This window comes from Phyllobates terribilis, unplaced genomic scaffold (assembly GCF_046119375.1).
Source record: "Phyllobates terribilis strain yellow unplaced genomic scaffold, ASM4611937v1 Scaffold_11__3_contigs__length_659146591, whole genome shotgun sequence".
In the NCBI taxonomy this organism is placed as follows: domain Eukaryota; kingdom Metazoa; phylum Chordata; class Amphibia; order Anura; family Dendrobatidae; genus Phyllobates; species Phyllobates terribilis.
Window position 1 is genome coordinate 117,787,716 of NW_027362771.1, and position 26,849 is coordinate 117,814,564.

A 26,849-nucleotide genomic window follows, 5' to 3' on the forward strand; every position below is an offset into this window, starting at 1 on the left:
CTCTTGGCATTCTCTTGATGAGCTTCAAGAGGTAGTCACCGGAAATGGTCTTCCAACAATCTTGAAGGAGTTCCCAGAGATGCTTAGCACTTGTTGGCCCTTTTGCCTTCACTCTGCGGTCCAGCTCACCCCAAACCATCTCGATTGGGTTCAGGTCTGGTGACTGTGGAGGCCAGGTCATCTGGCGTAGCACCCCATCACTATCCTTCTTGGTCAAATAGCCCTTACACAGCCTGGAGGTGTGTTTGGGGTCATTGTTCTGTTGAAAAATAAATGATGGTCCTACTAAACGCAAACCGGATGGAATAGCATGCCGCTGCAAGATGCTGTGGTAGCCATGCTGGTTCAGTATGCCTTCAATTTTGAATAAATCCCCAACAGTGTCACCAGCAAAGCACCCCCACACCATCACACCTCCTCCATGCTTCACGGTGGGAACCAGGCATGTAGAGTCCATCCGTTCACCTTTTCTGCGTCGCACAAAGACACAGTGGTTGGAACCAAAGATCTCAAATTTGGACTCATCAGACCAAAGCACAGATTTCCACTGGTCCTCAGAAGCAGAGGTGACTCTTGGTCTTCCTTTCCTGGGGCGGTCCTCATGTGAGCCAGTTTCTTTGTAGCGCTTGATGGTTTTTGCAACTGCACTTGGGGACACTTTCAAAGTCTGCCCAATTTTTCGGACTGACTGACCTTCATTTCTTAAAGTAATGATGGCCACTCATTTTTCTTTACTTAGCTGCTTTTTTCTTGCCATAATACAAATTCTAGCAGTCTATTCAGTAGGACTATCAGCTGTGTATCCACCAGACTTCTGCACAACACAACTGATGGTCCCAACCCCATTTATAAGGCAAGAAATCCGACTTATTAAACCTGACAGGGCACAGCTGTGAAGTGAAAACCATTTCCGGTGACTACCTCTTGAAGCTCATCAAGAGAATGCCAAGAGTGTGCAAAGCAGTCATCAAAACAAAAGGTGGTTACTCTGAAGAACCTAGAATATAAGACATATTTTCAGTTGTTTCACACTTTTTTGATAAGTATATAATTCCACATGTGTTAATTCATAGTTTTGATGTCTTCAGTGTGAATGTACAATTTTCAAAGTCATGAAAATACAGAAAAATCTTAAATGAGAAGGTGTGTCCAAACTTTTGGTCTGTACTGTGTATGTGCACTGCACGGGAAGCTTGGGATCGAGTGCAAGTACATCAAGAGTCACCCTGTATGTGCCAGAGGAAAGCAACAGAGAATGCACAGGATTGTAAGACTGATTCTGGTGACTTTAGTCCTTTTTTACATGTCAATCATGCCACAATAGGTGGCCGAAACTACATAGCTCTTGACAGAAATGGTCCATCAGAATGACTATTGGGGGGACAATTTGTATAAAGAGACAAACAGTTATACCTTATTTTTTACTATATGTAAATATATATATTTTACTATACTTGTGAGGCAGTGAGGGTAATTATATGCGAGGGACGGTATGTATCCCCCAGAATGCGCATAGAGGCATATTGAACCCACTGGAGTGAATTGCAATCACAGAAATAGCTGTGGTTGCAGTGCAAAATAAAAAGAAGTTTGGACTTGGTCAAGCTATTTAACCAAGGCAGATTTAGTAAAACCCGGCATGGGCTTTTATTCTTGGAGTGGTCTACAGGATGGCAGTGGGGCGGTCCACTCCCTCCAGCCCGGGTCTTGCATGTGGCTCATGTCCACAGTTCTCACTTAAAAACCTGCAGCAAAGGTTTGGGTGTGTCAATGGTTTGTTTGCAAGCTGCAGCAGAGCAGGAGGCTCGGTGCGCAGCAAGCTTGTGTGAAGGCATAACACAGGCCTGTGAAGGCAAAGCAACTGACGCACCACAGAGCAAGACGGCTTGGCCGTCGCCCATGGCAACCAGTTTATACAGACTGTTTGGAGCACCAGGCTGCGATCTGGAGGACACCATTTGCATTTAAGTTGTGAGTTTTGCAAATAAAAGACATTTAAGTTAAACTTTTCTTGGGTCACTGCCTCATTACCTCACAGTGTGAACACCGCCGCACTACAGCCTTTAGAGACAAAGCATTCTTGTAAAGCTATTAAAGAGCATAATAATGTGGGGGAGGTGGTTAAGTGTTAGAAAACCAAGTAACAATTTCCCTTTAAATAACTTTTTAAATGGTCAGTGTCATTTCAACACACTTTGCGTAAACCAATAGTACAATCTAGTATAAGAAACCTCATAATATATCTAATCAGAAAAATTGGTTTTCTGTGTGTACTGTGCACAGGAGACATGGAACTCTCCACCCACTAGCTCAGAGACCACTGAAAATTATGAAAATAAACACTGCAGAGGGGAAAACTGGTGAAAATAAATATATATTGGCCAGAAAAGTCATATTTGCCACTTTAACTACCAATTATATTCTAATTAATTTATTATAAAACCTGTCTCTTCCTACCATCTGAATGGCTGTCCTTGTCACTTTTAACTAACATGAAAATTGGAGTTGAAAGTGGCACCATTTCTGGAAGAAAGAAAGCAGGTTTTATAGTCTGAGAAAAAAAAAATGTAATTAAAGGGTGTCAGTTGTGGTGGGACTTGTCTGGGTTGAGAGTAGCATTGAAAGGTTTAGTACCATCATTAATATTTTCTATATTTACCAGTGATACATGTAGATGTTGCCTAATAAACACCTACAAAATACAAACCACAGCAAACAAGGTTTAATTTGAAATGTGAGAAAACAAACATGTTCCTATCTAAAACTCAATAAGGGAAAAACAAAACACTTCTATTTTCTTCTAGAATGGTTCTTGAGCTGAAAAACGTAAATATAGACAGGACATTTACTCTAAATGGTAGGTTCATATAGAGAAGAAGAGCAGATACGTCGCTAAGAAGGCCGAGATGGGGTAATCACACCTTGCCCTGCAGGATAATGGTATATGAAGGAAGCCATATATCAACTCGGCAATGACAGCCTGTACATCTCACTGTCTAACCAAAAACATTTTAAAAGATTAACAAGAGAAATGGTAAATGTAATCTTATGATATAATATATCCATTTATATGAAGGCATAAGATAAGCACTTTAAGAGGAGTCTGTCACTCCCATAAGCCAATTTAAACTGAGTACATAGTCACATAGAAGACTTGGCCCTATAAGCAATCTGGTGAGTGTGGGCGCCGGGCAGCATTAGAACGCTATTAACCTACAGATTAACCCCATATCAGCAGGTTAATAGCGTTTTTTCTGGTGACAGGTTCCCTTTAAGAGCTTCGTATACTGTTACAGAACCTAGATTTCTGAAAAGAAAATCATACATATATAGATTTCTATTAGACAGAATAAAACATTAGTATGTGCTTTCAAAATATCTGTCTGAATTCTAAAAAACAATTATGCCAATTTCCCTGAATTCCTTTTTATGAAATTACAGTTCCATCCCATTTTTTCACAGTCTAAACTTTCTTAATGGACAGATTAAGGCTTGTGAGTTAAGAATCCTTTTAGCCAGCCCTTTATAAAACACTGTGCAGACTGTATGGTCTTTTTACAGCACAATAATCACAGTGCGATATATACGGAGCTGATGGTTATGAAAATTCCCTCACCAGCTGTGACATAAATGTTATCTTTATGCGAGCGGGTGAGAGGCTTGTAAATTATTTGTGGTAGCTCTTTGAGACACTGAGTTCTTTCACAGGCGTATACTGTATTACTAGTGCTTAAATAAACACATAATCGGTAAGCGGGGACACTTCATATACCTACATGCAATTTATACACACGGAAACATATTATTTTAGCAATCATACTGGTGGAATGGCGGAAAAATATATTGGCAATAAAGAGAAGTAAATTGCAATCGTACCATTTATTACCGGCGTGTAGACAACAATCCCGGCCAAATTTGGGTCGGATACAGTTGTGTCTAGTATAAGGCCACCAACACTGAAAAACAAGTTTGATTCGTTTAATGAAGAAGGTTCTTAATCATTTATTTAACATCTTGATTTAATTTTAAAATGCTAGAAGTTCAAATGAGATGGTAGCTCTTCTGGGATTCTCCGAGCCTTTGTGACAAGCTATGCTACCAGATGTGAGACTTTCTTTGTAGTCAGTCTCGGGGATGTGCGAGTGGCTGCGGGCCTCTTCTTAATTAACGGCTGAGCAAAGCCTCGTAAGTTACAAGATAAGGCAGGGAAATGGAAAACTTAAAATAAAAATGTTTCTTGCAGCTACTATTAAACAACGTTGTTTTAAGAGCAAAATCATAAGGGTGGTCTGGGCAAAAGATGGCAAAAAAATTAAAGCTAGGCACTAAGGGATGGCACAGAAAGTCCACATAATATAAGTAATATAAATTATAACGTAATGTAACATTTCAAGGTCGAAATTCTATTGCCTAATGAATTGCGCACTAGACTTTTTGGGGGAATTATTCAATACATGCAACATATGAAAAAGTGGCCAGTTCTTCAAGTTATACCGTAATTCAATATTTTTTATTAGGATCCAATTTTAAAACAGTTCCATAGTGCAACATTAATAACCAATGCGTTTTAGACGTATAAGATGTATTCATATTCCTGGTAAGTGTGAATATGTTGGAAAGTATATACACATACTCCTTACATGTTCATCTGGTTGTCCTACTTTCTTTGTTTTTATTCTGTTATATAACAGAAGTATTTTACTATACTGCTTTTAATTCGCCAGAAGTTGTCCTCTAGACCGCTGTGACACACTTCCATTCTATTAATTTTTGTCTTACGCATAATTAGAATAATTAACCATAGAACGAATATTCCAACAGACAAGTGTACCTTACTATGACAGGTCGTCTGTGCAGTTGCAGAACTGGGTATTTAGGTGCGACTTTACAACATATTCACACATGCCAAGGATAGGACTGAAGCTAATAAGCTGAAACGCGTTGGTTATTAAATCACCGCAGGGTATGTGCTTTTTCACCGCTGGAGTGGTGTCATTAATTTAAGTTACCTGACCCTAGTATTATACTTACCACTTGCTGCCTTCATCTGCTATCAGCGTGGCTCCAGTCCCGCACCATCATCTTGTGACCGCAACTTCTGACTGACCGAAAGTCAGAGGTAATGGTGACAAGCTCTCAATGTAAGTCTATCAGAGCCTCGTTCTCTCGTTTATAAACTTACATTGAATAGTGACTTCCGGATCACCCAGCAACTACTGGAGAGATTCGGCAGGTCACAGCCTGTAGAAGATAACTGGAGCGACGCCTTTAACAGAAGAAGACAGTGGCTGGTAAGTATAATGCTAGGGGCAGGGAACGTCGATTACTTGCACTACTGGTAAAAAGAAGCGGGTTTTGGTGTTTCCAAATAATCTCAGATGTTACGGAATAGGTGAGCAAGTTCTTCCTCTGGATTTTTCGATATACAAGTGCTTCTCACTAAATTAGAATATCATCAAAAAGTTAATTTATTTCAGTTCTTCAATACAAAAAGTGAAACTCATATTATATAGAGTCATTACAAACAGAGTGATCTATTTCAAGTGTTTATTTCTGTTAATGTTGATGATTATGGCTTACAGCCAATGAAAACACAAAAGTCATTATCTCAGTAAATTAGAATAATTAACAGAAAATACCTGCAAAGGCTTCCTAAGCGATTAATAAAGGTCCCTTAGTTTGTTTCAGTGGACTCCACAATCATAGGGAAGACTGCTGATTTGAAAGATGTCCAGAAGGCAGTCACTGACACACTCCAAAAGGAGGGTAAGCCAAGAAAGGTCATTGCTAAAGAAGCTGGCTGTTCACAGAGTGCTGTATCCAAGCATATTAATGGAAAGTTGAGTGGAAGGAAAAAGGGTGGTAGAAAAAGGTGCAAAAGCAACTGGGATAACCGCAGCCTTGAAAGGATTGTTAAGAAAAGGCCATTCAAAAATTTTGGGGAGATTCACAAGGAGTGGACTGCTACTGGAGTCATTGCTTCAAGAGCCACCACAAATGGACATATCCAGGACATGGGCTACAAGTGTCGCATTCCTTGTGTCAAGCCACTCATGACCAATAGACAACGCCAGAAGCGTCTTGCCTGGGCCAAGGAGAAAAAGATCTGGGGTGTTCCTAAATGGTCCAAGGTGTTGTTTTTAGATGAAAGTAAATTTTGCATTTCATTTGGAAATCAAGGTCCCAGAGTCTGGAGGAAGAGTGGAGAGGCACACAATCCAATGTGCTTGAGGTCTAGTATGAAGTTTCCACAATCACTCATGGTTTGGGGAGCCATGTCATCTGCTGGTGGGTGTAGGTCCACTGTGTTTTATCAAGACCAAAGTCAGCGCTGCAGTCTACCAGGAAATTTTAGAGCACTTCATGCTTCCCTCTGCCAACAAGCTTTTTAGAGATGGAAATTTTATTTTCCAGCAGAACTTGGCACCTGTCCACACTGCCAAAAGTACCAATACCTGGTATCACTGTGCTTGATTGGCCAGCAAACTCGCCTGACCTTAACCCCATAGAGAATCTACGGGGTATTGTCAAGTGGAAGATGAGAGACACCAGATCCAACAATGCAGACGAGCTGAAGGCTGCTATCAAAGCAACCTGGGCTTCCATAACGCTCAGCAGTGCCACAGACTGATCGCCTCCATGCCACGCCGCATTGATGTAGTAATTGATGCAAAAAGAGCCCCGACCAAGTATTGAGTGCATTTACTGAGCATACATTTCAGTAGGCCAACATTTTGGATTTTAAAATCATTTTTTCAAGCTGTTGTTATAAAGTATTCTAATTTACTGAGATACACTAAATTAATAGTAATGTGATTTTCCTGAGCCCATGACAGCACCACAACGAGAGAGGGGATCCGCCCTTCCAGGACAGGAAACCTACAGAATAAAAGGGCAGCGCCTCTCCACCACCTCAGTCGTTTACAGAGCATGAGAGGACACTACTTAATAGTTATTTATCCCATGATTTTTCCTTCTACACACCGCGTGAATCAAACACCACAAAGGAAATGAAGTGATCAACTTCTACCAGTGATGGGAGGGAATATAAGGGTGCTGTCATGGGCTCGGGAAAATCACATTACCGGTAAGCAATTTAGTGTTTTCCTATCACCCATGACAGCACCTACAACGAGAGATTTACAGAGAAAAAAAATTTAAAGTTAGGGTGGGACCACAGCCTGTAGAACAGTTTTCCTAAAGGAAAGGACAGCAGAAGATCCCAGATTAAACCTATAGTATCTATAGAAGGTGCAAGGTGAAGACTGAATCTCAACCTTACAAAATGCTTGATAGGGACAGCCGCTCTCTTATTGTTCTGCTATGGATTCCCCGGATTAGCACAGAAAGTAGGGTGCACAATTTCCTGACTTCTAGGGAAATTGGAAGCAATTTTCGGAAGATAGGGTAGCTCCGAAACCGGCCCATCTTCTAGGATCTGTATAAACAAAGGATTAACCGACAAAGCTTGAATGTCACTAACTTACCATGCTGAAGTCAGGGCCACCGGGATAATAGTCTTTAATGTGAAGACCCTGAATCCATAGGTTCAAGCGAAGGCTTGTTAGAGCTGTAAGCACTGGATTCAGATCTCAGGGTGCCATCTTTGAACTGAAAATGGGCCTAGATCCAAAACTCACTTTCACATTTCTTGCTTATTCAATGCAGGTTGGACACTGTTCCAGTAGTCTACGGCTAAAAAGGTCCACTTGCAATTCTCTTCCTCTTTATGAGGTGCTATTAAAGATAAAAGATGAGACTTCGCCATCTGAACTTACTAGACATAAGTGTCATTAGGAATCTTGGCCGAGTTCCTCCATAATGGTTTACATAAGCTAAAGCTACTCTGTTGTATGACAAGACCTTTACATGGTGACCATGTGTAGATGAATGGAGCTTTCTTATATACTGCCTAAAGCTTCTTTAGGTTAGAGGAACCGGATCTTTAGAGGCAGCCCACGGGTGTGTACCCGTGACCATACTACTACTGGAATGTAGGAGATTAGCGTTATTAACAGCAATATTGCCTTGTTTAGAGTTGTGGCCAGACTGCTTATTAATTTTGACATATAGCAGGACTCCTTATTCTACCTTGGGAGACCACAACTCTTACTCACTGACGAGTGAGTTATGCAGCGCCCGATGGATCTGCCCATAATCCCGAAATAGTGGAGCTAAACTATTGTCAATGCCTCTTCCTTCGATATGAGAGTTGTCCTAACTACTATAATTCTTCATAACTAAGGCTCATTAACATCTGAATGGAAGCACACAAACTGAAAGCCTAAATCCTCATTTTATGCCAAGAACTATTCTCAGGAATTTAGACGTTTCATGAGAATTGGAAGCTGATTGCATATCTCCTTAAACGCCTAGACTAATATATAGCAATCTGGAAATGCAGATTTAATAGCAGATCTTATATAGTCCATTTCCAATGATCTAACTCTCAGGAATCTGTACAGTCCCTTTGGGTTGTAGCAAACCAAGGTAGGCGTGGGTTAGATAGCTTTACAGGTCTTGATTAGGGCACCTGGAGAGCTAAGCACCAGAGCAGGCTAGGCATTCACCTTAGTCAGACGGCTGGAAAGCAGAGCAGATGGTTTGTGTCTTGGAGCTAATCAGAGGCACAGGCCGGACTCCACCTGAGCTGAGTCTGCAAGTATCAGTGGTTGCCCTGGATAAATATTGTTTTGTTTGATCAAGCTGGGTTAGCTGAGTTGTATATGAGTAGTCAGGGTCTGTCCGATTTATCCAGCGCTTTGACAAGACCAGAAATATTAATGTTTATGACTTCTGTGCAACCTGTAAAAAGCAATAAAACTGCGCTTGATTGGACCAAACCCACAATGGCTGTATGAGCACTACGTGAAGCCTCCTACCTTTAAGAGTGAAACCCTACAAGGTTTATTATTAACCTGCAAAACTAAGGAAGCGCTCTTATTGTCACCTGCCTCCAACCGGCATTCCACCGAGCCAGCTGAGCACCAGCCAGGAATACTGTCACCCTCTGTCTCAAAAGAGAGACTAGGATATTTTTCCCCCTGAATTCGGTAAGCTTGAAATGCAGTTTACAGTCGCTGAACTTGGTTTTGTCAGAAATAAAACTTAGTTGTGCAACCAGTACCTTTACAAAGAGGGACTATGAGGCACAGGGGACATACAAAGCACAGACACCCTATAAAGCACAGGGGCACCCTAAAGCACCAAGAGACACTATGAGGCCCCATGAGGTACTAACAGGCACTGTGAAGTGCTGAGGCACTAACAGGCGCTATAAGATACTATAAATGCACCATAAGGCACTATGTTATGCTATGAGGCTCTATGAAGAGCCATAAGGCGCTATGAAGTGCTATGAGGCACTATGCCATGAGGCACTGAGACGCTATACGGCACTATGATGCGCTATGAGACACTATGATGCGTTATGAGGCACTGTGAAGTGCTATGAGGCACTATGATGCTTTATGAGGCACTGTGAAGTGCTATAAAGCACTATTATAGCATTATGCTATGATGTGCTATGAGGCATTATTATGTACCATGAAGCGCTATGCTATGAGGCACTATGCTGTGCCACGAGGCACTATGCTATGCTGTGCCACGAGGCACTATGCTATGATGTGCCACGAGGCACTATGCTGTGATGTGCCACGAGGAGCTATGCTATGATGTGCCACGAGGCACTATGCTATGATGTGCCACGAAGCACTATGCTGAGGCACTAACATGTGCTATGAGGCGCTATGCTATGATGTGCCACGAGGCGCTATGAGGCACAATGATGTGCTATGAAGCGCTATGCTATGAGGAACTATGATGTGCCATGAGGCGCTGTGAGGCACTATGATGTGCTATGAGGCATTATGCTATAATGTGCCATGAGGCATTATTATGTACCATGAAGCACGATGCTATGAGGCACTATAATGTGCCACGAGGCACTATGCTATGATGTGCCACGAGGCACTATGCTATGATGTGCCACGAAGCGCTATGCTATGCTATGAAGCACTATGCTATGAGGCGCTATGCTATGATGTGCCACGAGGCACTATGATGTGCTATGAAGCGCCATGAGGCACTATAATGTGCTATGAGGCGCTGTGAGGCACTATGATGTGCTATAAAGCGCTATGCTATGAAGCACTATGATGTGCTCTTTGTGAAGCGCAAAGAGGCTTTGTGAGGCACTGCGCTCAGATTTTTATTTAAAAGAGTAATCCATCTGAATGAAGGATAAACCTTTCCTTTAGGTGGTAAATCTCAATTGTCAGACTAGCCCCACCCGAAGGAGCCAACTGATGAGACGCAGCTGGACAGCAGACTTTCACAGAGACCATGTGCGGTATTAACACCATGTGCTGTCCTATGGATGGAGTAAACAGACTGGAGGACAACAGTAAAAACCTCTGAGTGTTACTTTAATATTTACTGAGCAGATGGAGGCTCATTTTTGTGGTAAATTCTGAAGCCCAATCATGAGGCTCTGTGCGGCCCAGACATGTGGCTAACTTTAGCCTAGAGGCCTAAGGTCCAGCTTCCGTCCTGAAGCCAAATTTAAAGCACGAGGCCCTAGGCCCAGATGGGGTCTTACAGAGCGCACACACCCATTTTTGAGTTTTGCGCTAACTTCCTTCAGCTTTTCCTAGTATCCATAACAAGGAAAGGGCCCCATAAACAAGGTAAACATTCATGAAGATCACTCACCACCAGCTGTATGGATTCAGAGGCTGGACCAAGTCACAGGCCTGTTCATCTCCATCAAGGCCGTGCCTGAGCAATACTGGGGTGGCCAACCCCAGGCAGGGGCGCCGCTCTCCTCCAATAGTGCGCCGATCAAAGCTGGAGCTGCTGATCCCAGGCAGGGGCGCAGCTCAACAGGTGCGTCCACTGATGTCTGATGTATAGAGTTGGAGCTACTGACCCCAGACAGGGGCGCAGTTCCACAGCAGCTTCTCCACTGATGCACGGAGCTGGAGCTGCCGACTCCAGGCAGGGGTGCAGTTCCACAGCTGCTCTCTCACTGACATGCAGAGCTGGAGATGCTGACCCCAGACAGGGGTGCCGCTCAGTCATATCCGGATCTTCAACAGGTAAGCCTGTCTAAGGTTCTCCCATCAAGGACCCTCCGGTACGCTCGTCATCAGGGCCGCAGGCAGGTACAAAACAGTAGCTGGAGACATGCATCTCCGCTACTTCTTTTTTCACCGGCGTGCGTCTTAGGGCGCAAATTCTTGGATTGCGTCCTGCGCAACCGGGGCCACCATAAGGTAATGGTGCAGCTGCTGCTTGCGCCCGTCCGACGGAACAAGCCCCCTTGGTCCCACAATGGCGCTTCCAGGTCCCCGGCGCCGGCCGCAGCAGAGCCTGTGCCCTGTTGGAAACTGACCAGCCCAGGTCTGGGAATAATCTTCTCTTCTTTCTTCTGCCACCATTTTAACAAGGTTCTCCTCAAGGACAGGAAACCGACTGAGGTGGTGGAGAGGCGCTGCCCTTTTATTCTGTAGGTTTCCTGTCCCCCCTGTCTCGTTGTGGTGCTGTCATGGGTGATGGGAAAAATAACTTTTGTGTTTTCATTGGCTGAAAGCCATAATCATCAACATTAACAGAAATAAACACTGGAAATAGATCACTCTGTTTGTAATGACTCTATATAATATGAGTTTCACTTTTTGTACTGAAGAACTGAAATAAATTAACTTTTTGAAGATATTCTAATTTTGTGAGATGCACCTGTATATCAATACTATTAAATTTATTTTTCACATACTTTACACATACTTCCCTTCTTTTAGGCTTGCATTTTGAGGTTTCCTTTACAAAGTTTTTTGAACAGATTTGAAGCCACTTTGTCACTGTGGTATCCTGCATTTTATTTATACCATATGTATCCTAAGTATACTGTTAAACACACAATTCTTGTTTTCTTTTGTTATAGTTCATTTGTAGTATCTCCACAAAAGCATTTAGGTTTTGGGAAGAGTTCATTTTAATATGATGAACCTGAAACCATGTATGTTTTCAATTGAGTTTTTTGTAAAATTTCTATAATTATTTTTTTTTATACATTTTAGCTATTGCAATAAAGAGTTTGCAAAAAAAACTGACAAAGTTTACAGTATAACTTTTTTTCAACTTTATATAGCAGAGGATGGTGCACATTAAAGGGCACCTGTGAGCATGATTGTATACCCTAAACTAATGTCATCTATGTAAAGATGCTGTCATTTTAATTAAATACATACATTTGTTTCAGAAAATCCTTGTTTTCGTTTTTGAGAAACCCATTGGTAAATTTTTATGCAAATGAGCCTCAAGTCCAGCGCAGGAACAAACACCCCTTTAGGGTGGCGCATGCGCAGATCTATGGCCAGGCTCTTGCAACTTCATCAGGACCTTACTGCACCGCCCCAGTGGATGATGGTGACTGGGCGAGATTTCGGGTGGGTGAGATAAGAGTGACCTGTCAGTCAGTGACCAGAGGCTGGTGGGTAAATAAGGATAGAGGCCGGAGAGTTGAAGTGCAATGCCGGCCCCGCTGCACTTGCATACAATTTTGGCAATGTATTTTTCAAAAACAAAAACAAGGATTTCTAAAACAAAGATATGGATTTACTCAACAAGTTTACATAGATGACATTACTTTGGGTTGCAAAAACCTGCTGTCAGGCTCCCTTTAAAGTGATCATTCTTAAAACACAATGACCTGAAAATTACAAAATTGAAACTGCAGCAGAAAACATTTTCCAATCCATTCCTCTTCATAGTTGTGTGAAGTAAGGAGAATGACAACACCTCTAAATCTCAGCAGAGACTATTAATAGAGGTTGTCACTTTTATGGCCTGGGATGAGAACCTGCGTGCACTTTAAAATTAAACTGATAATAACTCTTTGCTACCGGGAATTCTGGGACACCCAATAGCTGTGGTTAAGGCAAGGTGGGAGAAAGACGTGGTACATACAGTATATTGTCTGAAGAGTGGGATGATGTTCTGGAATCAATTGGAAAGGTATCGATTAATGCAGTCCAGAGACTACCTCAATTGTTTCTGGAACATAGGGTCTATAGAACCCAAAAAGCTTCATCTAAAATGGGCCTCAGAGTAGACTATTGCTGTCCTAGATATGGGGAAGAAGGAGCTGACTTGATCAATATGTTTTGGGCATGTCCTCAATTGGGTGGGCTATGGGAGAGCGTAGTTAGACCAGTTATGGAGGTCTTTAGAACTCAAATCTCCCTTAGTCTTATATCTTGTGCTCTGGGTCTAGTGGGGTGAGGGGGGGAGACATTGGGTGTACATCTCCAGTGCACAGGAACGGCTCCATGTTTTCGTGGGCCCCGGGCGAAAGAGTCTCAGTGTGCCCCTTTAACACATACCACGATTCATGATGCACAGATACCACAGAGAAATATAGGTATAATACATAGTGCTCCATGCAGAGTAATGGGACCCATATAATGCTCCATATAGAATAATGGACCCCATATAATGCTCCATATAGAATAATGGACCCCATATAATGCTACATACAGAATAATGGGCACCATATAATGCTCCATACAGAATGGGACCCATATAATGCTCCATACAAAATAATGGACACCATATAATGCTCCATATAGAATAATTAACCCCATATAATGCTGAATACAGAATAATGGGCCTCATATAATGCTTCATACAGAATAATGGGCCCCATATAGTACTCCATACAGAATAATGGGCCCCATATAGTACTCCATACAGAATAATGGGCCCCATATAATGCTCCATACAGAATAATGGACCCCATATAATGCTCCATACCGAATAATGGACCGCATATAATGCTCCATACATAATAATGTGCCCCATATATTGCTCTATGCAGAATAATGGGCCACATATAATGCTCCATACAGAATAAATAGGCCCCTTATAACGCTCCACACATAAAAAAAAATAATCAAATACTTACCTCTCCTTGTTCCCCACTGGCCGCAGATCCCGTCTCTTCAGCATATTCTGGCTCTCTGCACTGCTCAGCACAGAGGCGCGCTGTAGTTATGTCATCGCGCCCACTGCCCGAGATGTTACAGAGGAAGAAGACGGGGAGTTATCAATGGGGAGGGGGTTAGAAGGGGAAAATTAATATGGTTCAAATATACATGTGGATAATAGGTATGCACACTTGCAGTTCGTTTGTATGTATTGTATAAAAAGTCCTGTTATTACCAATCGCTCGGAGCCTGATTAAAAAAAATTAATAACCAGAATAAATCAGGGAATAATTTTGGTATGCTTCTTTTAAATTCTTATAATAGTATCTGCAATAAAATATATGCACAACAGTGTTAACGCTCATCATTCTAGAAAAAATAAATACATAAATCAGAATTTTTCTGTTTTCTTACCCTTTATGTATACTGCATAAACAGTCCCTGTCAATCTGTCACATCATATGACAAATGTACATGACTGTGTGTTTGGAAAAACATCATGGAGAGATTTCATTTGCCTCCTGCTGATAGTTTAACCATATGTTGGGAGATGTAGGAAAATCTCTCTCTATATATTTATTGACATTCGTCATCTTCCCGTAACTGTGTGAAGTGGAGGTATCCTGCTGGGCTGAGCAGAGTTTTACAAAATTGCATATACTGGTACAGTAAGTTATGTGTAGTTATAAAATATATATAAAAAACCCAACAAAAATGTTTTCTACCAACTAAAATGGGCATCACAAATTAGCATATTATACAGTTTTATAACTGCACCATATATACTGTTTGCGCGGAAACGACACTGTCTGTCATTTTGTATGAATGGATCAACTAGCAAATAAAATGTTCCATGTGTTTGTCCGAAAACAAGAATAGAAAAGTAAAAACAGCGATAAAGCACCAACCTACTAATAAGCATTGCAGTAATGACTGGCTCCCAGCCAGAGTGCAGAACAGTTTTTGTCGCTGGATGTTTTGATGCCACTACAATCCATATTGGGGTTAGTGCCAGGAAGAAAGAACCAACCAAAGGTGAAACAAATGAGTACGAATCTGGAACAAAGAACAAATATTACCCGTGAGAATTTACTATGCCAACGTTCAGCACTATGCAATCAATCACCTAATAGATGTGCGGACGCAGAACAAAAACGCAGATCTTCAAAGAGACAGTTCAGTTTCACTGTAAGACGTTCGCTCTGCAAATATGGTGTATATGATAGGGTGCCATCGTCAGGTAATTGGAGGTTTAGTATTTCCCTGCCCATGCTTGATTAACCCTCTCAGAGTCAAGGCCTGCAGATCTCTGAATGCCTACAGCAAAATTACATTAATTGGAATGACATATTCTGAAGGTGTTTTTTTTTTTAATTTTGCATTTTACAATAAATATTTTCTTTCCTCTTTGCGGCAAATATGAGGTTTAAGGTGGTTCCGAGACCAAATCTGTATATGTATATATTTTTTTTATTTATTTTTTCAGTTTTACAGAAACATTTCCAGCACTTTTTCCCATCATAATTTATATATGTCCTCCCGGCATACTTCTCAACTACACGTCACTGTGTCGTCACAGTTTTCCAAGGCAATGGTTGAGTAAGGAAGCTTTCTGTATTCAGATACCAGTGCTACAAACAATGCTCAATTTCAGCGCTGGGTTTAGTGTTTTGTGTGAAGTGGAGCTCAGCATTTTCGCTCCATGTCATCTCAGGGGAGTCGGGTTGAGCCTGTGTCAGCAGATTGCCATGCTAGGCGATCTGCCATTAAAATGAGAAATGTAGATACAGTATATACGTTCTGACTGCACAGGGGCACGACAGCCATGTAAGTTGGATGTCCTGCTCTGTGGCCTCCCCTCTAACACTCTCGCACCCCTCCAATCTATACTAAACTCTGCTGCCCAACTAATCCACCTGTCACCCCCCGCTATTCCCCGGACTCTCCTCTTTGTCAATCTCTTCACTGGCTCCCCATTGCCCAGAGACCCCAGTTCAAGACCCTAACCATGGCATATAAAGCCATCCACAACCTGTCTCCTCCATACATCTGTGACCTAGTCTCCCGATACTTATCTGCACGCAACCTCCAATCCTCACAAGATCTCCTGCTCTGCTCCCCTCTTATCACCTCTTCCCACAATCATATACAGGATTTCTCCCGTGCATCCCCCCTACTCTGGAACGCTCTACCCCAACATATCAGACTCTCGCCTACTGTGGAAACCTTCAAAAGGAACCTGAAGACCCACCTCTTCCGACAAGTGTACAACCTGCAGTAACCCTCGCTCCACCATACCGCTGCACGACCAGCCCTGCCCTCACCTACTGTATCCTCACCCATTCCTTGTAGACTGTGAACCCTCGCGGGCAGGGTCCTTTCTCCTCCTGTATCAGTCGTTGACTCATTTTGTTCAAGATTATTGTAAGTGTTTTTGCCATGTATACCCCCTTTTTCACATGTAAAGCACCATGGAATAAATGGCGCTATAATAATAAATAATAATAATGTCACTACCTTTTCTTCTAGGTTTCCAACTAATAAAAGATTAGACAAATTATTGTCTGGTCCATTGTGTAGCAAATACTCCTGAATGTACAGGATGAAAACAACAAGTCTTATTAGCACTGCTATCACTCCATCGCCACCATGTATCCTCAAGTAGATCATTTCCATAAAGTCATATTTGTACAATGGCAGAGTTGGCACATGGTTTGTGACTAGTGTTGAGCATTCCGATACTGAAATATCGGGTATCGGCCGATATTCACTGTATCGGAATTCCGATACTTAATTCCGATACTTTTATAATATCGAATACCGGAATCGGAAGTTCCCATAATGCCTGCGCTCTGCAGTGTCTGTGAAGGATGACAAGCTGGATGGCAGCGCTCAGCTGCGATCCAGCTTGTCATCAGAATGCCATCCCAGCGGGGGAGAATTCTCCTGATTGTTTAAAAGCCGGCGCGCGGTAAAAAGCCGCCGGCTTTTAAACAATCACACAGCCCCATACAGCTTCCCCGCAGCCTCCCACCCCGATCCTCTGCTCCCCTCGCCACCTCCAATCCCAATCGTAAATTAGGACCGGGCGGGGAGCGCAGCACCAAGGAGCGAAGGACCCGGGCGGGGAAGCCGGCAGTGAAAAGACTTCACCGCCGGCTTTCCCGTTCTGTGCTGCGCTTTCCCGCCGGTTATTTCAAATGAACAGCTGAGGTATCAGGTGATGCCGATCAGCTGTTCATTTGAAGTCGCCGCGTTGCCCTCAGAGGGTTCATGTGAGTTCATGCTTGACTGCATGAACTCACATGAACTTTCCCACGGCCGCACAGGTCAGCCTCACCTCCCAGACCCGTCATGATTAGTGTGTGCGGGGTGTGTGTGTGTGCGGGGTGTGTGTGTGTGCGGGGTGTGTGTGTGTGCGGGGTGTGTGTGTGTGTGGGGTGTGTGTGTGTGCGGGGTGTGTGTGTGTGCGGGGTGTGTGTGTGTGCGGGGTGTGTGTGTGCGGGGTGTGTGTGTGCGGGGTGTGTGTGTGCGGGTGTGTGTGCGGGGTGTGTGTGTGCGGGGTGTGTGTGTGCGGGGTGTGCGTGCGGGTGTGTGTGCGGGGTGTCTGTGCGTGCAGGCAGACATAGGCCGATGTGACACTACTACTCCCATCGGCCTATGTCTGTCCCCCGTCCACTCGTGCCAGCAGGATCAGCTCGATGGGAGCAGTAGTTCCCATCAGCCTGATCCTGCTATTTAAATTGCCCTACTGTGTCCCCAATAAATTTTAAATACATGTCATTGGTGGCCAGTGGTTACCTAAAAGAAATTAGTTCATACATTACCTGTCCCCGCCGATCGCCACCTAAAATAAAGTAAAAAATAAAAAACTACACCTATACTCACCTAGACACCTAATTCCCCGAAGCCATCGATCTCCTGTAATAAAATATAAAATAATAAACCACAACCTTATCCTTACCCCTCCGTAGCAGTCCACGAGTGTCCCACGAAGATCTCCAGTTTAGAGCAGCCACATAGAATGTGACCGCTCTGAACCGCTGCCGCCGCTAGAATGACTGGGCCGTAAGGGTTCACCGGAGTTCAGGCAGCGCTGCTCCGGTTAGCTCCTTTACGGCACTGCTGTATCGTGAGAAATTCCCACGGTACAGCAGTGCCGTAAAGGAGGTCTCCGGAGCTGCGCTGCCTGAATGCACTCCGGTGACCTCAGTCAGTGGCTCCCGCTGCCGGGAGCGGACGTGTTCCCGGCAGCGTGAGCTTACAGCAGCCATGCACAGCTGTCACCATCTCCAGATGTGACAGCTGTGCATGGGAGATCAGCGCAGGAACGTGGACAGGTAACTATTTTTTTTTTAGTAAACTAAGAATTAAATAAAATGGTGTTTTATTTCAAATAAATTATTTTTTTCTGGGTGTAGTGTGTTTTTTCTTTTTAACACTTTGTAGGTTAGTAATGGGGGTGTCATATAGACGGCCATCATTACTAACCTGGGCTTCATGGCAGCTGGCGCTGACATGAACCCCACCACTATTACCCCCTGCCACCGCACCAGGGCAGCGTGGAAGAGCGAGGCTAAGTGCCAGAATTGGCGCATCCTATGGATGCGCCATTTCTGGGGCGGCTGACGACTGGTGTTTCTAGCCTGGGAGGGGGCCAATATTCATGGCACCCTTCCTGGGCTATTAATATCAGCCCCCAGCTGTCTGCCTAGCCTTTGCTAGCTATTAAAATAGGGGGGACCCCACGTCATTTTTTTGGGGGGGGTCCCCCATTTTAATAGCTAGTAAAGGCTAGGTATTCAGCTGGGGGCTGATATTAGTAGCCTGGGAAGCTCCGTGGGTTTTACCCCCTTCCCAGGCTTCAAACATCTGCCCCAGCCGTCTGCTTAACCTCCGCTAGAGACTAAAATTATGGGGGATCCCACGCCATTTTTTTTTTAAATAAATCCTTTATTTTAACACTAAATGACATTTGAGGACATAATAAAGATGCAGTCCCTAAATTATTATTTATTTTTTAATAAATTTTTCCCAAAACTTTTGACGTGGGCTTCGCCATATTTTTGTATGCCAGCCAGGTACAGCATCCAGCTTCTATGAACGCGCCATTTTCCGGGGCGACCGCGGACTGCAATTTTCAGCGGGGGGGGGGGGGCAGAAAGCTTGGGCCTCCCTGCGCTGCAGATTCCATCCCCCAGCTGTCTAGTTGTACCTGGCTGGACACAAAAATAGGGAGAAGCTCCACGTTTTTTTTTTTTTAATTATTTCATGAAATTCATGAAATAATAAAGAAAAAAAGGGCTTCCCTATATTGTTGTGTCTGGCCAGGTACAAATAGGCAGCTGGTGGTTGGGGGCAGCCCGTTCCTGCCTGCTGTACCTGGCTGGACACAAATATAGTGTGAAGCCCCACGTCAATTTTTTTTAAATTATTTCAGGAAATTCATGAAATAATTAAAAAAAAATTATGTGGGGCTTCGCCCTATATTTGTGTCCAGCCAGGTACAGCAGGCAGGAACGGGCTGCCCCCAACCACCAGCTGCCTATTTGTACCTAGCCGGACACAACAATATAGGGAAGCCCTTTTTTTCTTAATTATTCCATGAATTTCATGAAATAATTAAAAAAAAAAATGTGTGGCGCTTCGCCCTATTTTTGTGTCCAGCCAGGTACAACTAGGCAGCTGGGGGCTGGAATCCGCAGCGCAGGGAGACCCAAGCTTTCTGGGCCCCACCCGCTGCAAATTGCAGTCCGCAGCCGCCCCGGAAAATGGCGCGTTCATAGAAGCGCCATCTTCTGGCGCTGTACCCAACTCATCCAGGGCCCTGGTGCGGTGGCTCACTGGGTAATAAAGGGGTTAAGGCCAGCTTGGCATTATCAGCTGGCCCTAAGCCCGAAATTCATGGGGTCACGCCAATATTAGACATGACCGCCATGAATTTCTAGTAAAGTATTTAAAAAAAACACAAACACCCAGAAAAAAGTCCTTTAATTGAAATAAAGACACAATTCTTTATTGTTCTAAATTAAACCATACTTACCGCCACGCCCATTCCAGCTGAAGCCAATGATCTCCTGCAATAAAAGTAAAATAATAAAGCAACATCATCCTTACCTTTCCATGGTTCCCAGGACAGCTTCAGCTCTGCTACATCGAGATGACAGGCTGGACCGCAGCAGAACGCTGCCATCCAGCCTGTCATCCCGCGGACACTGAGAAGCGCAGGCATGCTTGCGCTCCTCAGTGTCTCTCTGTGACGTCATCCAGATGAGCCGAGGTCATGTCCAATGAACTCAGCTCACCTCATGCACGTCACTGACAGCGTGGGAAAATTCTCCTGCACTCAGCGCTTCAGCGTGAGAATTCTCCCACGCTGTCAGTGACGTGCATGAGGTGCGCCGAGTTCATTGGACATGACCTCACCTCATGCACGTCACTGACAGCGTGGGAAAATTCTCACGCTGAAGCGCTGAGTGCAGGAGAATTCTCCCACGCTGTCAGTGACGTACATGAGGTGAGCCGAGTTCATTGTCGGCTCATCTGGATGCCGTCACAGCCAGACACTGAGGAGTGGAAGTATGCCTGCGCTTCTCAGTGTCTGCGGGATGACAGGCTGGATGGCAGCGTTCTGCTGCGGTCCAGCCTGTCATCTCGATGTAGCAGAGCTGGAGCCGTCGTGGGAACCATGGAAAGGTAAGGATGATGTTGCTTTATTATTTTTCTTTTATTGCAGGAGATCGTTGGCTTCAGCTGGAATGGGCGTGATGGTAAGTATGGTTTAATTTAGAACAATAAAGAATTGTGTGTTTATTTCAATTAAAGGACTTTTTTCTGGGTGTTTGTGTTTTTTTTAAATACTTTACTAGAAATTCATGGTGGTCATGTCTAATATTGGCGTGACCCCATGAATTTCGGGCTTAGGGCCAGCTGATAATGCCAAGCTGGCCTTAACCCCTTTATTACCCAGTGAGCCACCGCACCAGGGCCCTGGATGAGTTGGGTACAGCGCCAGAAGATGGCGCTTCTATGAACGCGCCATTTTCCGGGGCGGCTGCGGACTGCAATTTGCAGCGGGTGGGGCCCAGAAAGCTTGGGCCTCCCTGCGCTGCAGATTCCAGCCCCCAGCTGCCTAGTTGTACCTGGCTGGACACAAAAATAGGGCGAAGCCCCACGTTTTTTTTTTTTAAATTCATGAAATTCATGGAATAATTAAGAAAAAAAGGGCTTCCCTATATTGTTGTGTCCGGCCAGGTACAAATAGGCAGCTGGTGGTTGGGGGCAGCCCGTTCCTGCCTGCTGTACCTGGCTGGACACAAATATAGTGCGAAGCCCCACGTCAATTTTTTTTAAATTATTTCATGAATTTCATGAAATAATTAAAAAAAAAAAATACGTGAAGCTTCTCCCTATTTTTGTGTCCAGCCAGGTACAACTAGGCAGCTGGGGGATGGAATCTGCAGCGCAGGGAGGCCCAAGCTTTCTGCCCCCCGCTGAAAATTGCAGTCCGCAGCCGCCCCGGAAAATGGCGCGTTCATAGAAGCTGGATGCTGTACCTGGCTGGCATACAAAAATATAGCAAAGCCCACGTCAAAAGTTTTGGGAAAAATTAATTAAAAAATAAATAATAATTTAGGGACTGCATCTTTATTAACTCCTCAAATGTCATTTAGTGTTAAAATAAAGGATTTATTCTAAAAAAAATTGACGTGGGGCTTCGCCCTATATTTGTGTCCAGCCAGGTACAGCAGGCAGGAACGGGCTGCCCCCAACCACCAGCTGCCTATTTGTACCTGGCCGGACACAACAATATAGGGAAGCCCTTTTTTTCTTAATTATTCCATGAATTTCATGAAATAATTAAAAAAAAAATGCGTGGGGCTTCGCCCTATTTTTGTGCCCAGCCAGGTACAACTAGGCAGCTGGGAGCTGGAATCCGCAGCGCAGGGAGACCCAAGCTTTCTGGGCCACCCCCGCTGCAAATTGCAGTCCGCAGCCGCCCCAGAAAATGGCGCGTTCATAGAAGCGCCATCTTCTGGCGCTGTACCCAACTCATCCAGGGCCCTGGTGCGGTGGCTCACTGGGTAATAAAGGGGTTAAGGCCAGCTTGGCATTATCAGCTGGCCCTAAGCCCAAAATTCATGGGGTCACGCCAATATTAGACATGACCACCATGAATTTCTAGTAAAGTATTTAAAAAAACACAACACCCAGAAAAAAGTCCTTTAATTGAAATAAACACACAATTCTTTATTGTTCTAAATTAAACCATACTTACTGTCACGCCCATTCCAGCTGAAGCCAACGATCTCCTGCAATAAAAGTAAAATAATAAAGCAACATCATCCTTACCTTTCCATGGCTCCCACGACAGCTTCAGCTCTGCTACATCGAGATGACAGGCTGGACCGCAGCAGAACGCTGCCATCCAGCCTGTCATCCCGCAGACACTGAGAAGCGCAGGCATGCTTCCACTCCTCAGTGTCTGGCTGTGACGGCATCCAGATGAGCCGAGGTCATGTCCAATGAACTCAGCTCACCTCATGCACGTCACTGACAGCGTGGGAAAATTCTCCTGCACTCAGCGCTTCAGCGTGAGAATTTTCCCACGCTGTCAGTGACGTGCATGAGGTGAGCTGAGTTCATTGGACATGACCTCACCTCATGTATGTCACTGACAGCGTGGGAGAATTCTCACGCTGAAGCGCTGAGTGCAGGAGAATTTTCCCACGCTGTCAGTGACGTGCATGAGGTGAGCTGAGTTCATTGGACATGAACTCGGCTCATCTGGATGACGTCACAGAGAGACACTGAGGAGCGCAAGCATGCCTGCGCTTCTCAGTGTCTGCGGGATGACAGGCTGGATGGCAGCGTTCTGCTGCGGTCCAGCCTGTCATCTCGATGTAGCAGAGCTGAAGCTGTCCTGGGATCCATGGGAAGGTAAGGATGAGGTTGCTTTATTATTTTTCTTTTATTGCAGGAGATCGTTGGCTTCAGCTGGAATGGGCGTGACTGTAAGTATGGTTTAATTTAGAACAATAAAGAATTGTGTCTTTATTTCAATTAAAGGACTTTATTCTGGGTGTTTGTGTTTTCTTTTAACTTTGACTATGGGGTTAGTAATGGGGGTGTCTTATAGACGCCTCTCCATTACTAACCTGGGCTTGATGTCAGCTGGCATTATAAGCTGACATCAACCCCAGCCCTATTACCCCCTGCCACCGCACCAGGGCAGCGTGGAAGAGCGAGGCTAAGTGCCAGAATTGGCGCATCCTATGGATGCGCCATTTCTGGGGCGGCTGACGGCTGGTGTTTCTAGCCTGGGAGGGGGCCAATATTCATGGCACCCTTCCTGGGCTATTAATATCAGCCCCCAGCTGTCTGCCTAGCCTGTGCTAGCTATTAAATTAGGGGGGACCCCACGTTATTTTTTTGGGGGGGTTCCCCCATTTTAATAGCTAGTAAAGGCTAGGTATTCAGCTGGGGGCTGATATTAGTAGCCTGGGAAGCTCCGTGGGTATTACCCCCTTCCCAGGCTTCAAACATTTGCCCCAGCCGTCTGCTTAACCTCCGCTAGAGACTAAAATTAAGGGGAACCCCACGCCAATTTTTTTTTAAATAAATCCTTTATTTTAACACTAAATGACAAGTACAGTAATCAACACTGTCACTGTACTTCATATATATGTGACTGACATGTTTCTATCTATCTAATCTATGTGTGATTCTCTATTCCTTCTATTCTAAATTGTCGGGTACCGCTGCTGAATTGCCGGCCGGCTTTCTTAAAGAGACGGTGCATGAAAACACTATTATTTTTTTAAATAAATCCTTTACACTAAATGACAAGTACAGTAAGCAACACTGTCACTGTACTTCATATATATGTGACTGACATGTTTCTATCTATCTAATCTATGTGTGAAGCTCTATTCTTTCTGTTGTAAATTGTCGGGTACCGGTGTATGCCGCTGATGAATTGCCGGCTTTTCATGTCATTCTACATTATTCTTAGTTGTTTTACTTCATGTAGAATTAACCTACAAGGAAAGAAAGGGTTTATTTTCATTCCGATATTAGTGTCCCATTGACTTGCATTGGTTTCCGGTATCGGAATCGGCGATATCCGATACTTTTTGGGTATCGGCCCGATCCAATCCGATCCGATATTTCCTGATATCGGAAGGTATCGCTCAACACTATTTGTGACATGCATGCTGCTGTACTGTCTGCAGACTCTCCTGTGCCTACATCTATGGACCCCAGCACACTTATCAACATATAGATCCTATTAGATGTCACCTGATCGCCCCATGGGACATAGTGCCTGTAAAGCTTTCTAGTACCAGGGCTGTGGAGTCGGTAAGCCAAACTACCGACTCCGATACAGACTCCTCAATTTCCCTGACTTCCGACTCCAACTCCAATTCTACAGCCCTGCCTCACTACTGAGCATGTACATAAAGTGCAGCACAGATTCATCTCAACTAAAAGCCGAGATCCTTAGATCAGGAACAGAACAGACATTTATAGAACATTTAATAACTTTCCCAAATTCTTATGAAAACATTTACAGCATATACTGCATTGTACTACTGTACCCAACCTATAATATATTTTAGGAGAAGGTCAATTTTATACCGACCCAGATTCCACCAAAATGGACACCAACTCCACGACTCCATAGCCCTGCTTTCTACACAAAAGAAGTTACAAAGTGGGGGGAAAAATATGTGGGACCCATTTTTTTCAATATACTGCACTATTTCCTGTTTATAAGGCTTACATCTGATTTTAAATGCCCATACCGACTCCTCTATCCATGTTTACCAAGTGAGGCACACCTTGCACAGGAAGGAAGGCACAGATTGCAGTCATACTTGTGCCCTGGTGTTCTTTATCCTACATTAAGACACCAGCAGTAAAAATGACTTAATAGATAATAAAAACATTGTTTTTCAACTTCTATGTTCCAATTTCAAAGAAAAACAGAATAAACAGCATATGCAGCAATAAAGGCAACCAAAATAAATCCGTGGTTGCACACTCTTTGTCATTGCTGACAGCCTTCAAACTTTTCTTGTAGCCATAAGCTTCTTGCACTTCTCAGCTGGAATTTTCACCCACTTCCTTTGCAGTTTGTTCAAGCTCTTGAATGGGTTCTTTTTCCCAATGGCAGATTTCAGCTCACCCCAAAGATTTTCAATGGGATTGAGGTCAGGTCTCATTGCTGGCCATTTTAAAAAAAAGTCCATTTTTTATTTTTCAACCATTCCTGTGTACTTTTAGATGTGTTCTTTGGGTCACTGTCTTGCTAGAGGACCCATGATCTTCGACTCAAACTAAGTTTTCTTACACTGGGTAGGACATTTCACTATAAAATCTCTTGATAATTCTATGATTTTGTGATTCCTGTGATACAGTCAAGGCCTCCAGTACCAGATGCAGCAAAGCACCCCCACAGCATTATGGATCCTCCACTATGGTTAACTGTTGGTAAGGTGTTCTTTTCCTTATAAGCTTAATTGCGCCATCTGTAAGCAAATTGTTGCTCTGCATTGCCAGAAAGCTCTATTTTTGTTTCATCTGTCCACAGAACATTTTCCCAGAAGGATTGTGGTTTGTCAAGGAACTCCTTGGCAAAGATCAGTCGTTCCTTTTTATGTCTTTTCTTCAGCAATTGTTTCTTCCTTGGTCTTCACCCATAAAGTTCTGCTTGGTTTAGTGTGCAGCGTATGGTACTTGTTGAAACCATGACCCCAGACAGTTCCAAGGTGGCCTTCAGGTCTTTGGATGTTTGACATGGTGTTTTTTTCACCATTCGCACCAACCTTCGAAGACATCTCTTGATAATTTTCCTCTTTCCCCCACATCCAGGGAGGTTCTTGACAGTTCCATGCTTGGCATATTTCCTAATAACATTGAGCACTGTTGAAATTGGGATAGCAGGGTCTTTGGAGATGACCTTATACCCTTTGGAAGTCTTGTGTTTGCTAATAATAGCAGCTGTGATGTCCTCAGACAGCTCCTTTGTCTTCACTATTGTCACAAAGGAACAGGGCCTACCATGTGGCTTTTTAAAACACTGAAGCAATCATTCATTGGCTAATTAATGTCACATGGGCACCGACAATTAATCACAGATGAATCTCTTTTGTGACTCTTAGGCAAGTCAAAATGTGTTTCCATACTAAATTAATGTAAGGGGAGCCAATACCAGTGTCACAGCAAGCTTTAGGCTTTTCTATTTTTCCCTCCTATTGTTTTTTGTATTAAATTATTGTTTATCACTGGGTCTTTTGTATTTAACACGAGTGCTCTATACAAAAAAACTGTTTCACTTGATTCATTTTTTTCAAGAGATATTCCACATTATGTAATTAAACTTCATGAGTGGGAATAAAAATGAGCAGGACTGTAGACCCATTCAAATGTCAGTGTGTTTTCACGGCCCCTGAATCCGTGGGCAAAACACGCTGACATGTCAGTTTTTTTACAAGCTGCACGGGCCGCAAAACGTCCCACGGTGAAGACACACGGATGACATCCGTGTGTCATCTGTGTGACACATACCGGTGCCTGGGAATCAGCACTACAGTTCGCAGTGTTCCCAAGCGCCAGGTGCTGAATGCTGCCCTCATCATTGTTCCCTTCTGGTGCTGTGATCATCACCAGCAGGGTCCAATGTTGGGAGTAGGAGTCTGCTCCCGCTGTCTCCAACTATAAAAGCGGTCACATTGATTACAGCGGGGGACACTTGGGACAGGCGAGTATATGGATTTTTTATAGTTGGAGACAGCGGGAGCAGACTACTACTCTGAACACTGTCCCCTGATGGTGCTGATCGCAGCGCCAGCAGGG

The 26,849-nt window shown here is 43.9% G+C and overlaps 1 protein-coding gene across 3 annotated transcripts in view; it reads right to left on the bottom strand.

The window, feature by feature from the left end:
• Nucleotides 1–26,849, bottom strand: part of SLC41A2 (solute carrier family 41 member 2) — a 100,628-nt gene that overhangs the window by 22,682 nt on the left and 51,097 nt on the right. For 2 of the 3 annotated variants that reach the window (XM_073651553.1, XM_073651554.1), the window contains 2 exons: nucleotides 14,897–15,044; nucleotides 3,877–3,956 (listed from right to left, as the gene is read on the bottom strand). In XM_073651553.1, the coding sequence (XP_073507654.1) occupies nucleotides 3,877–3,956; nucleotides 14,897–15,044 (228 nt within the window). The remainder of the gene's footprint in view (nucleotides 1–3,876; nucleotides 3,957–14,896; nucleotides 15,045–26,849) is intronic. The other variant, XM_073651555.1, reaches the window with a different exon arrangement.